The sequence below is a fragment of the Sparus aurata genome, chromosome 1 (genome assembly GCF_900880675.1).
Source record: "Sparus aurata chromosome 1, fSpaAur1.1, whole genome shotgun sequence".
In the NCBI taxonomy this organism is placed as follows: Eukaryota; Metazoa; Chordata; class Actinopteri; order Spariformes; family Sparidae; genus Sparus; species Sparus aurata.
This window is the reverse complement of record NC_044187.1, coordinates 12,823,663-12,839,878: the sequence shown is the minus strand read 5'-3', so window position 1 is coordinate 12,839,878 and position 16,216 is coordinate 12,823,663. Positions and strand designations below refer to the sequence as shown.

Below are 16,216 nucleotides of genomic sequence, written 5' to 3'. Positions count from 1 at the left end.
GTATTAGAAAACAGCTTTGAAGTCTTTGATATGCGAGCGTGCTCTTTTTTTCATCCTCACACGGCTCACAGTCACTTTTCACCATACAAGACATTAGATGGCTTAAATGTTAATGTGAAGTTTGTTGAGATAAGTTAGGAAAACACAAGTCATGTATCCAGAAGCAGAGATAATTTATCAGTTGGATTTGGGAGAAAAGGTCCTCCTGTATGTGTGTGTGTGTGTGTGTGAATGTGTGTGATGACAGACTCCCCCTCTAAATGTCCATTCAAGGGGAACAGTGGAGTGCAGTGTTTGCTCCGTGAACAGAGCCCGCAGTGACTCCTTTCAGTGAAACACTCGCCACTGTTACATACACACACACATACAAACTTTGTAAGACAGTCACATCACACCAGAAAGCTTTACAAAACAAAAATCTTGTTTTATTCTCCAGAAATGTCTACATAGATGGGATGTACATGAAAAATAAAAACAACGTATCTGATTCATACATATAGTATGCGTTTTGGTAGTGAGCTCTATCCATGCACTGCAAATTCTCTTTCTCTCTCTCTCTCACACACACACACACACACACACACACGCTCACACTCAAACACAGGGGGTGTCACAATTTTAATTCTATATTGGAAATTGATCGAAACCGGACAAGTTGTTCTCCCAGCATCTTGTATCCTCTCCACTCTTGCCTACTTGTCAGGCGCATGTCGGAAGAAAACCAGAACGTCAAAGTCGGAAGTCAAATCAAATCGTGGATTTGGAGAATCACGACACCCCGACATCACACGCGACGTCGTGATGCATCCGCACCCTTAATTCTTCCTGCAGTTGCTTATTTTGCTGTATTGATGGTCCTTCTCTCATGCATTACACAGCTCAGATTAGCATCTTTTGTTTTGACCAATAAATACCAACAGCTGTTTAAAAAACCCTGAAGATCCTTTAACTTAAAAGTAAAGATCAAGACGCTGTTATTTTGGTGAGTTAACGAGTTTCTGATCCTACACACCTGTCAATTCACTGTATAGTTGTCTGGGATGCACTAAAGGACATTTCTCACCATTTAGTGATATTTTACCAGAGTTCAAGATGACGTCCTGGAAATATCCTCTTAACAGCAATGTGTGTTAAAATGTTAATGTTAAAAGACCTTCTGGGCTCTTCAAAGATCATCAGGTATTTCTTAAGAAAAAACAAATGTTTAACACTCCGTCTCAAATGTAATGAAATGCGGTATTTGCATGAGAGGCATACCTTGGGGCTGGGGCTGTATGATCCACTATGTCATGTCCCACAGTGCCTCCAGCTTTCACAGCATTTAAAGACAGAAGTATTTAGGAAGAGCTTCTTGCTATAATCAAAACCAGCCAACCACACCAAACTACGCCAGGAAGCTTTGTGGATCACTGCCTTCATGTAATCACAGTGCTGATATAATCCTGCTTCTTCTTATTTAGGGGGAATTCAACCCTCACAGCTGTGTCTCAACCTTCAGGTATCCTTGAACATTTTACCTGCATAAATGTAATCTTACTTATTTTTCACGTCATTGTAATGCTCAAGAGTTGGAAAACATGTTAAGTTGATGCCAGTGTCACACAACACAAGTTTAAAATGAGACCTACAACAGCGGCGTTACACCAAGACATGATTTTCTGTAAGGCTACATGCTTGAATGATGACCGTACATGTAGCATGAAGCTTATTGGAAAAAGGAAAAGAAATCACTGATATATCTCAACAACTTATCTGGCTCCACTTCAAAATAAATACCTGTGCCTTCACAAACAGGCAGCATCTTATACCTCAGTGCTTTAAAGTAACAATAACAACACAAACTGCACGATACTGAAACCTTAAAACTTTTATCTGTGTTCTAAAAGGTTAAGTTAGTGTCACTGCTGCCATGGACATCTGGGCTCATCAACTTAGTTTTAACAAGGTTTTAAAATGCGTGTTGGGGTGTGTGTTTGCAGAGTGCATTTGAGATTTCAACTATGTGTTCATGTGATTGTGAGTCGTTGTCCTGTGGTTGGATGCGGCCGATTTTTTTAGAAAAAAGATCAGAGATTCATCATAAAAACTTCATTTCAAATACTAGAATTTTTCACTCTTTTCAAATTAAAAAATGTACAAAAAATTGACAAGTTTTGTTCTTTCTAAAAACAACTCTGCGCTGTACATTGTGCTTTTGAACACATACTCGCACAGTCCAGCTGTCATGTCCTTTATGATCACACAGCGACCCACGTTGTACAATTTTAACATATGCAGATTTTGTTTCTCTCTTCTTGCTCCACTCCAGCTGTGCATGCCAGGTTTCCCCCATCGTCAACATCAGCAAGCAGTCTAGCTGGTTCACGCGGCACTGACCGGACCTGATGTAAACATCTGGAGCGGCCTCTGATGCTTGTAGTAACAGCTTTATGCCTTGGCTGGTTTTATCAGTAATAAATAAATAAATACTCCAGGGGTCAGGTGCACAAAAATACGTCTGGTCTGAGCACGCTCCATGACCCGTGTCTGATCCCTGAATCTCGCCGTTTCGTCAGGACGCTGACTCGTTGCTCTACATGGCGTTCAGTCTATTCGGTTGCCACAAATGGTGAAGCGGTCTATTTCCAGCAAATCTTTCTTGGGCGTTCTGTGTTCAAGTCCATCCCCTTCCAGTCCCGTATTGGCATTGATTATTTTGTCATCGTCTCCGTCTGGCGTGGTCAGGAATGTGTCTGAGTCGCTCTTAGGGAGTGTGGGGGCGGAGCTCTCTGCCATGTTGGCAACCTGAGGATTTTCTGGTGCCACTGGGATTCCTCCTTTGTCAGTCGTTGGTTCTATTTGAAAGAGAGTGGTAGAGTTTGTTATATGCAGCAGAAGAACACAAAATCAGCTGTAGCTTCGATAGGTTTTGAATGATGCGATACTCTGACTTAAAATAATAGTTAGGAGGGTAGCAACAGAGCATTACTTCCAAGGCAAAGAGGCTCAACATTACCTAATCAAATTAGTTTGTGGGGTTACAGATTAAAGGTTAAAGAAAGCCCCATTCATGGCTGGCACATCCACTGAATTATTTCTGAAAGCTGGCCCTGAGCGTTACTGAATCAGCTGCGTAACTTCAGCTGCTTTGTCTGGTTACATTTGAGGAGGTTAGTAATTCCAGCAACGCCCATCAGTTTTTTTTTAGATTGCTTTGTGCTTGTTAAACACATGAGCAGATTGTTAAATCCTCATTATTAAAGCCTTTTCTTCGATAATGTCAAAATAAAAAAAAAACTGCTAGAAATAACATTTACGCAACCATGATTATGTAACAACAAAATCTTTTTTGTCTCTTATCTTATATCTAGGGTTGCAGCGATATACTGTTGAAGGTGTACCATGGTATGAAAATAGACGGTCATCATACCATGTACATTTGCTTTTCTACAGTACTGTATTTCCCAGAATGAGTCTTATTAAAAATAATAATAGTATATTTCAAGTTTATATAGCAAACTCCACACAAAAAGCCCTCAAACCCAAGCCCCTCGTGCTAAGCGGAAACAGTGCCATGCTGCATACAGGACATAATATGTTGTGAAATCATTATAAAGCGTTTGTCCAACCAAAAACCACAACTGCTTCTGTTATGGATCATTGCAACTGATAGTAACTGAAAGTGCTCACTCAGAGGGCTAAAGTTGGCTTAATTAGTTAGCTGACTACAGCCAGTATTAGTTGTCATTTCAGTCAACAAGAAATAATAAGGTTGCTTCTGTCCACTACTGTCTGTAAACAAGGCTCAACTGTTTCTCCAAGTGGGAAATCTGCCATCGTTATCATTGTAAAATGCACATACACAGCATGAGAACAGGACGTTTTACAGGAATAGCAACAGTTACTAAAGAGGACAGGGTTAATCGAATGCTCTATTTTGAAATCTAGGAGTAGACTAATTAACTGATGGCTACCTGGCTGTGGTGCAGTGTGAACGTGTTTGGTGCGGTGAGCTCTGGAGTTGACACGGCTCGAGACAGCAGAGGGTGGAGGGTCGAAGAGCTTCTCCTCCATGTTGGCTTCTTTGACAAACACACAGGACGTCCCCAGCAGAACGATACTGTTGAGCACCTTCAGAGTGATCATCCTGCTCACAAACACACATGCACAGAACACATTGAAACAAACATTAAAAACTACAAACACCAAGAAACATATCAAACAAGTGTTCAAAACTTGGAAACTAGAACTTGACACTTACCCCAGGTAAAACAGGAGCACACACATAAAGGAGAGCGACCCCTGGATCTTCACTGAGCTGGTCACCACTCTGATCAACTGAGAACAAGAAACATAAACACATCATCAGATGTGATCAGATAAACTGCATACAGAGTCAACATTAGAACATACACAACATCAATAACAATCATAAAAAGTGACTGACCAGCAGAGCTAAAGGAAGAGGGATGAAGCCCATTCTTCTGGACACGGAGTCACTGTAGTCTGTGTAAGCCTGGAGACACATTACAGACATTTTGTCACGATGCATCAACCACCAACATTAATCTTCTTCCACAATCAGAGCCGATATTTGAACTCAAGTCACTCACATTTTTCTGTCGACTGCTGACAAGGTCAAATGCAAGGCTGGCTCTGTATTCCCCGTATACCTGGAAAATAACACACCATTAGCCAATCAAAGAAAACACAAACTATTAAAATTTAAAACAAACAGTCACCGACATCCAAATTATGATGATAATAAAAAACTAAAGCTGCTGATAATCAGTTGATCTGTTTTCTATTTGTCGTGTGTTCATGTAAAGTAAAAGCACAGAATACATGCAGTGACAGGAGATTACATTTGATGGAGCAAAAATGTGCACACATGGATTCAATCGGTGGAGCACGGACACAGAAGTGTTGAACACCAACAACGTGTGAATGAGGTTTGTTTGATTAGGTTTGACAGATTGGAGATAAAGGGGTTAATCCCTTCCTGTGGAGTTGGTTTCTGTTACATAACCAAAGCTACAACTGCTTGAGTGAAAAATCAAAGAGGAAGAGAAAATGTGAGGGAAGGAGGTGGGACGCCAACAAAGCCATGATGAAACAAGAGAAAATGCCTTAGCTGACTGACCACTGACCTCTGATACTACAGTGTTACTGGTGTGAGTGTGTGGGTGTGTGAGACAATGGGAATGAAGGCAACCAAATCTGTTGAGCTTAAATATTCATTCACCCTTGAAAAAGTAGATGAACAAGATACTAGTAATACCACTAAAAATAATTATAATAATAACCATAATAATAATAATAATAATAATAATAATAATAATAATAACAACATCAACAACTCAAGGTCCACATTCATCCAAAACTGATCCGTGTCATTATTAGAGATCACTAGCACCTATTCAGCCCATGCCAAAGAAGACTCCTGCCAATTGTAACACACAGATATGATACATATGATAAAATTAGATGTTCCTTGGAACTCCAAAACTTGTCTGAGAATCATCATGTTTTGGGGTTTTCCTCAGTATCCAGTTTTCCCAAATACTCCAGTGATAGTTATCAGGATACCAGTGATTTCCTTTTCAAAGATTAACTGCTAGCAGCCAATTTGGATTTTTCCAAGGTGACATTAGTAGTTTGTTTACAAAGCATTTCAGGAACTGTGCTTTCGAAAACTTGGAGCATGTAAGTAAGATAAATGATAGGAACAAGACAAAATCAATTTCTATGAATTTGTTTTACAGTCAACATATCTTTGACAATATTACTGCTTACCATGTGCGGTCAACAGATTTATGTCAAAAATATCATTTAGATATTCATTGTTATTTAGTAACTTGTCTTTCTCTACTTATGTATTTATTGGTTGTAACTCTGTAATAGCAACCAATATATTGTGTTTCTTGTTTTCCTTGTTCATTAATTTCGTCCATGAATTGAACTGATTTTCACAGCATTGTGTCTGTCACAAATAAAGTAAAACAAAAAAAATTTAAAATGGATGAATAAAAACATGTTCTGTCACTGTGTTTTTATATTCCTGGTGGTACTCTCCATTATTAATCCATATACTGATACTACTAGAAAAACTACAAATAAATCAACCATTTTAGAAAATGTCCTCACACACGTACAGTACAACCGTGTGCAGACGATTGGCATTCTTGATTATAACAGCATATTTTAAAATGAAAATATGTGGCATGTCTGGGAATTGCATGAAAGTGAAAAAAGTGAAAAAAGGAGCAAAAAAGCCGTCTGACTGAGCAATCTCCATCTGTCATTGAGGGATTCTAGATGTGCATATAGTAAGAGGACCGGCAGTTGGATTATTTTGTCATATTTAAATGTGCTTGCTGCACTATCAACTAATGAATACACTGTGAGAGTGCTGCATGCAAAAAGGACTCACATCAGCACTGATGTCATTGAATTTGGTGATGAAGGCATGCTTGACGACATCCACTGCAACCTCTGAGGCTATCACCATGACTACATCAGGAAACAGCACCCACAAATGGTCTAAAATCAAACACGAGAAACTGATTAGTGTCAATGTTCAGTATAATATTACTTATAAAAAGGTCAGTGACAGTTTACTGCAGCTCTTTGTTCAGTTACCAGGGTTCCATGAGAACTGCTCCATGTTTCGCAGACAGACAATGAGCAGGAGGATATAGTTGGTGAACCTCTCTTTTATGTCTGTGGGAAACAAACAAATCAATCCTGGATTAACCTACTTTGTACTCACGGCGGCCGAGCTCGGTTCCATAAAATATACCTTGCACTAAAACACCAAGTTCAAAAGTTGATATCCACAGGCCGCTGATTATATAGTGCATATTTGTCAGAATTATGTTATCTGTTTAGGTTCAACACTTACCGCTGTTTGACATCTGGAAAAGGTTGTTCTTTTCAAACTTCTTGAACACGCTTCCTTTGATCTCCACAAACTGCAAAAAAAAAAAAATATATATATATATATGTCACAACTGAAATCCTGCTGCTTTTTCTTTTAATTGAGTTATGTGTGTTGACTGCTTTACACTCACGTTGTTGGACATCATGATGGTGAGCAGGGACTTGTTGTGGGAGTTGAAGGCTACGTTGAGAGTGGTGGCCTGAACCATGATGAGGATGGCATGGAGGACTAGAGACAAGCTGAGGAAAAAATACTAGGGACTACAGAATATCATGCCGTGTGTTTATTACCATTTACGGCCCCTAATAGCCTTATTCCTTTTTCTATAAAATGTCAAATAAATAAATAAATAAATATATAAATAAAAAGATTGTGGAAAATACCTCTCACAATTTCCAAATGCCTAAGTTGACATCTTCAAATAGCTTTTTTCTGGCTATTCAGTTTTCCCATCATATAAGACATTAAAACCAGTGAAAACTCACACATGAGAAGCTGAAACTTCAGATTTCTTTGATTAAAAGAATAGTTAAATAAACAATAACACACCCCTGTCATTGTTTTCTATTTCTTCGTCTACACCAAGATCATCTGGAAGTTTTAAGAACCGTATGCAGAAAAAACAACATTTCCTGATTGATGTTGCCTGATGCCATATTCTGGGTTTTTAGTTTCTGTATAAAACTACATACATGTACATTAGGTAATGCACTTACAGATATAAGGGAAATAAGAATCTAGATATAATCTTTGAAATGTTCTAGATAACTGACTTTTATTTCTATTTCTAAATTTGACTAAATCCCTTTTTAAAGTGTGTATTTTGTTTCCTTCTGTTATTCACCTTCCTTCTTACTTTAAGATTTTTATTTTATAATCTTTTAGTAATGAAGCTCAGCAAGCCACTTCAGAAAAAAATGATAATTACATCATCAAGTTTGTTGCTGGTTACTTTCCTCCCACTCATTGTCTCAGCTCTAAAGGTGATTTCTGACCTCTGTGTCTTCTGAACTTAAGTACAGAGGCGCACAGAAGCAGCAAAATAAACAGACTGTTAATAAAAATCACGTCCTTCTCAGTGAGGATACAGACGTAGAGCACAGCCATGAGGAAGTGAGGAATCACGCCTATGTGTGCTCTCTTCTTCTCCTTTGGTTCTGTGGCTGTCCAGTACAGAGCGTCCAGGATGTCCTGGCCGAATGATGAGAAGAGGCGGTCCGCTACCTGACAACACAACAGGAGAAGCAAATGATTGGTTGACTTACTTATCAGTATAATCAGAGTAATGAACATTAGGGGGTGTCATCTAATCATCTGAGCGTACCTCCAACATGTTGTATATGATGTAGAGTTTGATGACAGACTGTCCCCTGATCAGGTGGTACATCATGGAGTAATCCACGTAGCTCATCATTGAGTAACATAGCACCATAATAAAACCTTTCAGTACGTCACACACCTGGGCTGGCTGGAGCAGGCGGGAGCCACTTAAACACACACACAAATAGACACAAGTCACAAGAAGACAGAGGAGAACAGAGCAGGACAGGTTATTATGATGTATTTAGTCTAAAGTCAGGCAGATCTCTGCTGCCATCTAGTGGCTCAGAACAATGTTTCACTGTTTGTTTCTGTTTACAAAAGTTGGCAGAGCCATGTGAAGGTATAACAAAATCACTATGCAACAACTGACAAACAACTTTGACTCAATCAATTACCACAACTGCTGTCAATTGATTTTCTATTATAACAAACAATTAATGACAGTGTTAGGTGGTACAGATGTTACACAGTGAGAGAGGGAACATTTTCCTTTTTAAGCTAAATCACTTAGACAATAACTATAATAATAACTCAGAAAACAGAGAATTAATCTGCAACTTCTTGAATTTTATGAAGCAAAAATGCCAAACAACTTATGGTTCTGGTTTTCACATGTTAGGATTTACTGTTTTTCCTTGTCTTAGATTATGGTTCATTAAATATTTTTGTACTGTTCGTAAAGCAAAACAAGCAATTTGTCACGTTTAGGTCTAGAAACTGTCGAGCTCTGTAATAAATACAGCTTTCTATGAATCTAACAAACATTCTTTGTTGTTAAAACTGTATCAGAGCAGAGTGTTTTGAGGCTTATTAAAAATGTAGAAATAAAAAAGGGAAAATCTTTTAATTGTTAGTTAAATATTTATAATCAACACGGCTGATGATCAATTAACCAAAACATAAATCATACCTGAGGCCACAGCAAGGCAACGTGATAAGCCGTAAAAGCGCCAGAATCACCCTGAGCGGCAGCAGGGTGAACACATAGAGAAATGCATCCAGACAAAGGAAGAAGCCAAAAGTCATCAGCTGAAGAGAGAGAAAGAGAGAGTATGACAAAGAGGAGGGGGTTATTTATTCCGTTGTGACTTTAAAACATTTCTTACAGTGATTGTTTGTGTGTTTGTTTGTGTGTTTACCTTCTCGAGCTCCTTGGGGATGCGGAGGCAGGTGTAGACCCTCTCTCTGCGCTCGGTGTATTTGGCCTCATTGTGCTCCAGGAAGTAGCCTCTGGTGAGCTCAGCAGTTATAAATCTGACCAGAGACAGATCTAGAGTCGAAGAAGGACAGTGACAAAGCATTAAATCTAAACAAAGATATCACAGCCTTTTGCCTTAAAAAAAAACATATGCTTTGTTATAATCTATGGGAATATCCCCTGCCAATGATATCTCTAGCTTTTACTGACACAAACACACACACACACACACACACACACACACACACACACACACACACACACACACACACACACACACCTTAGTGATAAAAAAACCTGTAATCCTGGATAGCTTTGATGGATTAATTCACAGTAGGTGCCTACTTTTTCCACTGCAAGCAAAGGGGAGTCCTTAGCTAATAAAAGACAACGCATTTTAAAAATAGGATTTTTGAACATCCCAGTCTAAAACCATTTGTCTGTTGCTATTACAGTCCATCCTGTTCAGTCACAACTGAACTGGTGAGGTCAAGAACTGACGTTGGCTGATAAGGCCTGGCTCAGAGATAGGGTTGAAGTTCATTTCAGGTGCTGGATGTGCAGGGCATTTAAGTTCAGCCACATCAAACTTGGAAAACCGTTTCTTTATGGACTCTGCTTTGTGCACAGGGGCAATGTTTGGTTTAAACAGGAAAGGTTCGTTCGTCGTTCGTTCGTTCGTTCGTTCGTTCGTTTTCTTCCGCTTTATCCATGCGGGTCGCGGGTGATGTTACCGCTTTTTATACCACCCTTTTCAAGGTGGAGCGGGGATACTGGGGCCAAATCCAGTGGCTCTATGGGCGAAGGCCAGGGTACTCCCTGGATGAGACGCCAGCTCATCGCAGGGCCCTTACTGATGGCAGTGGCTGCCACGAAGGTGCCAACTGCACATCAGGAGCAGTGTTGGGGTTCAGCATCTTGCTCAAGGATGCTTCGGCTTGTAGCTCAGTCCCACCCAGGGGAGCCAGGGATTTGAACCAGTGACCTTCCGGTCACTAGTCCTCAGCTCTACCCACTGAGGTCCTTCCTTGAATTGTTGCCACAAAGTCAGCACACTGTTGTCTAAAATATGATTGTACTCTGCAGCATTAAGCTTCCCCATAAAGAAGCATTGCACCCATTCTATATGCCACAGTCAATTTATTAGTGTAAGGCAGTGATTTACAAATAGTCAGCGAAGGCACACTGGTCCTGGTGTGCTGTAGGATTTTGTTATTGCAGTATTAACACGACTATACAACAAGCAGTGAATGCATTTTAAATTTGATACATCTGTACTTTATGCGCATTAATTTCCCAATACAGAGGTAAATCCTTGAAAAAACGTCCATGGAAACCCAGTACTGTTCAAACAATTGTCTAGTGGTGGGAATTAACATGACACATCAAAGGCCTTGATTAAAAGCCTGTGTGAAGGACAATAGCAAAGGGGAAAATGGATTGATTTCTTGTGTGACAGTTCACTACATTTTTTATTTTGTGACCTGCTTTGTTCAAATGAATGTGTTGCTGTTAGGGATGTCCCGATCCGATCTGTAGGATCGGGATCGGAGCCGATCTGGGCATTTTTCCGCTGATCGGAATCGGCAGTTTTGAACGTGGACCCAAGCCCGATTTTTTTTTTTTTTTCTTTTTTACGTCAGAGCAGAATTTGTGGCGGAACACAGACGCGCGCGTGGTGTTACTCTGTGAAAACCTGTGAATAAAGTGTCTGCCGTTTGGAAATAACGTCAATTAGAAAGCGAAAGCAGTCCAACGGCGACTCCGTTTCGCGGAGCTGCATTTTACTACTCATTTGATACAGCATATACCAAACAAAAACTCAAAGAATACAACGTGTTCACTCGAGAGTACAGGCAAGGAGACCAAAGCAGCAAACAGTCGCGGATACTTTCAGTTATGAGAAATATCCTCAGCGACATGTCCACAAATAATACAGAGAGGGTCATCAAATTAATCGCTCTGGAAAACCAGCTCATCTCCGTAATAGGGGATCAGGGTTTTCTTCGTCACCTGGAGTTTTTGAATCCCCGGTATGCCCTACCATCTCTGCATTACATTTATTCCACTTTCGAGTTACAACATGCCGGTATATGCGCACTAGTTTCGTGGGTCTCATACAGCATGTAACGCAGGCAATCCAGGAGATGCTGAACGCGTTAATAGACAAGCAACGTGTCCACGTCATTTTATGTGACAACGTAAAGTACATGAAATAAGCAAATGATTATATGGAGGTACCAAGCGTGAGCTGCGTCTCACACACACTTCAGCTGGCTGTACACGAGGGTCTGCTGTCACAATGCAGCATCACACACTCACCTGCTAACACAAGGAAGGTGGAGGCCAATGTTGTAATAGCATATGCAGAATAATTAAGAGCTATATTAAAGTATATACTTTGTTTCAACAAAATAATAAAAACCTATTAAGGAACAGCTTGGATGCAGGTACTTTTTTTCTTAATACAGCTGTATTATCTAGGAAAATATTAGTTAAGGCCAAGTATCGGATCGGGACTCGGTATCGGCAGATACTAAATATTAAAGGACTCGGATCGGGATCGGGGTAAAAAAAACCTGATCGGGACATCCCTAGTTGCTGTTTTGATCTAATTTCACAAAGTTCTATCAATAATTTTGTTATATGTTTCACGAGTATTATAGTTGTATTATAGATTTACTGATGGATAAATGTGTTAATAGATAAAAAATAAACAAGCAAAGAGTGCTTAGATAACATGCATGGCGAGGAAGCATGGTTTTGAACAGCGCAAAGCAGCGCATGCACAAGAATATTTGATAAGGCTTCTCTGGCATGATGCACTGTCACTTTTTCTACTTCTACAATAGATGTGACTTATTATATTAAGTGTTCTTCAGGAAGATGAAGTTGCAGCTCTGCATTATTCACAGACATTGTCTAAGAATTTGGCACATCCTACCTATGTGAGATAGGTTGTTCTGATGTAGTCTAAATCAACACAAAGACCAAAGAGTGTACACCGTAACTGAGCTACTAGTGGCAGTCTCACATCTGCATGTGAACTGAAAAAATCTGCAGCACAAAGCAAGCCCACACAAAAAGGACAAGAGTTGTATTTCTTGCAGAGAAATCATTCAGGTTTCTGATTTCTCCCAGGGGGTTCCCATTTTTTGTGCAGAGAGACAATTTTGAGAAAATCTGTCGAAAGCAATGAATGCTTTTAGGCAGTAAAATGTAGAGATGTCGCATGCTGCAATTTTAATACTTCCACTGTTAAGGTGATGTGTCCATGTATATTTTTTTCAGTAAGATGTCACAGTGAAGTGACAGTTATGTAATACTTACAGACAAAATGAACAAAAAGATGACAAATGAATTCTTTGAGAGTTTGCAAGAAAAGACGTGTGTCTGCGGATGAGATGGCTTTAAAATTTTATTGTTAAATTGTTATCTAGAAAAGGGGTGCCCTGAACAAAATATTTGGGGACCACAGCATTACATAAAGAGCCTAGGAGATTGAAAGATGTTTACCAGGCGAGAAATGCACAAAGACAGGTCTTTATAAATTTGAAAAAGGTCAAATCCAGATAAGCACCCGTGTAAATACTGAACTGATTATCACTGAATTTCATTTAGCTGCTTCAGTCACAGGCTCCTGGTTATTGTGCATGCAGGCTCACTGGCATTGCTTACTTGGACAACTGAATATAAAGGAGGCATTGTTGATGTTATTTGCAAAACCTGTGCTCTTCCTAAAATAACATATCAACAACGTCTGTTCTGAATATCGCATATACTGATCAGTCTTCTTTAAAGTGCATTGCTAAATAATCGAGGTTTCCTTTAATCGCAGCTAGGAAACCTATTCTTAATCATGACAAAACAGACCAGAAGTACAAAAATGTGGACATATACTGTTTTGTTGGCCGGACAGTATGTACCCACTCCGCACCCCGGAGTGCGCCTGTGCAACAACAAGGCACGTCTTACTTTGACAGAAAAACCAAACCGGCCTGTTTAGACTCCTGCACGTTTGCAATTAGCTGTGCAGTCTTGTTATCAGTTGGGATTGCTAACACCCGTTATAACGCGAATGCATGCACCATAAATCACCCACCTACCGTTACTTTAATTGAGCTCAGTGTTAAACCACCAGCAGCTGTGTTGACTCTAGCAGGTTAACGTGACATACAAACTGGTAGCAGCGCCCGAAGCTGATTGAAACTGCAAACTGCGTGCTCATGCAGCGTTACTTCTATAGAAAACCACAAATAAAATGCAGTGACGCAGTTACATAACAGAAAAGCACCGTGGCCCGTAAATTAAAAACAATCACTTCAGCAGCAGCTAGCTAGCGCTGTCAAAACCTGGCTCTGTGGCTGCTAGCTCTCACCTGACAGGTTGCGTTTCTTGCCTTTACTGCCGCCATTTTTGTCGTTAAACCTCAACGTCTCGGTGAGTCTGTCTTTCCCCTTGTTCTTCTCCGTTTGGACACCCTTCTTGTCTCTCTCACTGTCCTCCTTCTCCTTCTCTTTCTCCTCTCCCAGACCTGACGACTGCGACTCCGCCATCTTCGCCAAACGGTCTCATCTGCTGCCTGGGAGACTGACAACTGCGTCACATGATCTGACGTCATCACGCACTGTAGTTACAACACACCACCGGCAGATGTCGCCAAAGAACCCAGTGAGCACATTCTACTCCTCGTTAAGTTGATCGATTCAATTATTAATGACGGATTGATTTCTTGTTTAACCTTTAAACAATTTTATCGAGAAAAAGAAAAATTTACAATAAACTGACATAACACATACACATTACATTTCAGAATAAGCTTTGAAAATAATGTAAATTTATTTTTAAATATATTTGGAGTTTTTTATTTCTTATTTATACTGTTTATATTGTTCTTATTGCTTTTTCTAAGTTTTGTTTTGTATTTATTTATTATAAATGATTATGCTTGTGAAATTAGACTTATACTGTAATAAATTCAATCATATCTCTCATTGTCATTAGATCTATAATGAAAGTTGGCTACAATGTTGTTCTTCTTTGCTGTGTACTGTAATTTGAATATGTCTTTTGATCTTTCTAAAACTTCATGTTACAAGTGTTTCCGTACCTCTCATTATTCCTTTCGCTCTGTCGCAATTCGTTTTTGGTAATATGCACTGCCCAATCACAATAAAAATGCGAAGATTAAACATGGATCCTGCATTTTCTCCATTAATTTCACGAGTGTGCATTGCAGATGGGCGCTTCAGTTAAAGTGTGCTAAATCTAAAACTGTTGCATGGTGTGTTCTTTTAATTAAACGCGTTTAACCAAATTGCAACAAACTAACTTGCACACAGAACACAGTGTGGAGCCCAGGCTGCAGGACTAAATTTCCATGTAGTCTGCCATGTGTTAGGTGTGCACCAAGGAACAGTACATACTGTACATGATGTGCAGATGGTGGGGTTTCAGCCCACAGCTTATTTTTTGCCCCGCGGCTCCCTGACGCAAGGCTGGTGTAACCTGCTTGGAGGGCTGGGGGCAAAAATGCACAGCTGGGCCCCCTGTTCTCCACTCTGTTACACCCCATTTCCTACGTCTTGGATGTGTTTAGCTCCAAATAAAGGTTGAATACACCAAATATTTTTTGAGCTGGGCGAGAGGCAGGGTCACAAAAAATTAATTGGGAACCAGCTGCATGCAGTGGGGATGGCATTCCTCCTAATACCCCATCTTCAACCTGAATCACCCACTGCATATCTGTATGCAGGGGCCTTACATGTAGCAACACAGTGTTTTCTACACTGGAAGGGAACTGTACCACATTTATGGCTTATTTCTTTTAGCATAGGCAAGGGTGTATGTTTGATTTGACATTGGTGGGGACACAACCAGTCACCCCCCACCACCACCACCACGCGCTGCCGCCAGGGGAGTAAAATTGTATATGTTGTTAAGCAGTGTAATGACACTAATGACAGACGAGGAGGCTGTGTAACAACGATGTCTGAACTTTACTTCAGTCATAGTGCATTACATTACATTGCAGTGCAAACCACTGCCTTAAACTTTGCATTAGGCTATACATAGATAAACAACAGCTGTCTACAGCTGGACCAGTTTCCTTAGAAATAGACCACATTATATAATTAACCACTCTCTATGACTCCATGTAAAAATAAGCAGGCAGGCAACATCACATTTATTAAGTTAATAATTACACATTTTATATTTTGCGTAAAAACAAATTTACATTTGAATTACATTACAGTGTTACAGCCTATGTTGAGGTCTCACCTGTAACTCCACCTGGCTGCTCCCTGAACCAGGCCTACAACCAGGCAAGATTGCTGCAGCACCCTAATGAAATAACACATGATGCCAGTCTGACATTAACTTTGTACGATGCATTACCTACTGTACATAAGCAGTCAAACATATAGTATAGCACGATGTCAAATTTACCTGTAGCCCTGAATCTTCCCTATATGAGCTACAACCTGGCCAGGGTTCCTCTGTCACCTGATAAATAAAATAATGATGTTATGAGCAGTGACACAGCACGACTCGAATCTCACACAGGACTGGCTGGTTCCGCTTGGCAAAAAATAGAACATATTTGTGGATAAATGTTTTGAATTCTGAATACTGGACATGGTGAGCTGAAAAACATTTTAGTGACCATAAGTGACGATAAAATATTCAATTTTATTTTTTTAGGACAAAATTTGAGACCCCCTTATGCTTTTGAGGCTTTCGGGGGTCTCATGGGTTAATCGGAGGTGTCG

At 39.9% G+C, this 16,216-nt stretch overlaps 1 protein-coding gene across 1 annotated transcript; it reads right to left on the bottom strand.

Moving 5' to 3' along the window:
- Positions 1-403: 403 nt before the first annotated feature.
- Positions 404-14,049, bottom strand: tapt1b (transmembrane anterior posterior transformation 1b). The gene is made up of 14 exons (XM_030429873.1): positions 13,822-14,049; positions 9,385-9,515; positions 9,156-9,274; positions 8,247-8,409; positions 8,011-8,146; positions 7,053-7,150; positions 6,884-6,953; positions 6,622-6,702; positions 6,413-6,522; positions 4,593-4,652; positions 4,427-4,495; positions 4,241-4,317; positions 3,954-4,126; positions 404-2,834 (listed from the first exon to the last, which is right to left on the bottom strand). The coding sequence occupies exons 1-14, from the start codon at positions 13,997-13,999 to the stop codon at positions 2,584-2,586; spliced, it is 1,716 nt and encodes a 571-aa protein (XP_030285733.1). The 5' UTR covers positions 14,000-14,049; the 3' UTR covers positions 404-2,583.
- Positions 14,050-16,216: the final 2,167 nt, after the last annotated feature.

Coding starts and splice junctions, on each gene's coding strand:
- tapt1b (XM_030429873.1), bottom strand. CDS start 13,999: ATGGCGGAGTCGCAGTCGTCAGGTCTGGGAGAGGAGAAAGAGAAGGAG. Junction 8,147..8,246: donor TCATATACAACATGTTGGAG/GTACGCTCAGAT, acceptor TTGTGTTGTCAG/GTAGCGGACCGCCTCTTCTC. Junction 4,496..4,592: donor TCAGCAGTCGACAGAAAAAT/GTGAGTGACTTG, acceptor ATGTGTCTCCAG/GCTTACACAGACTACAGTGA.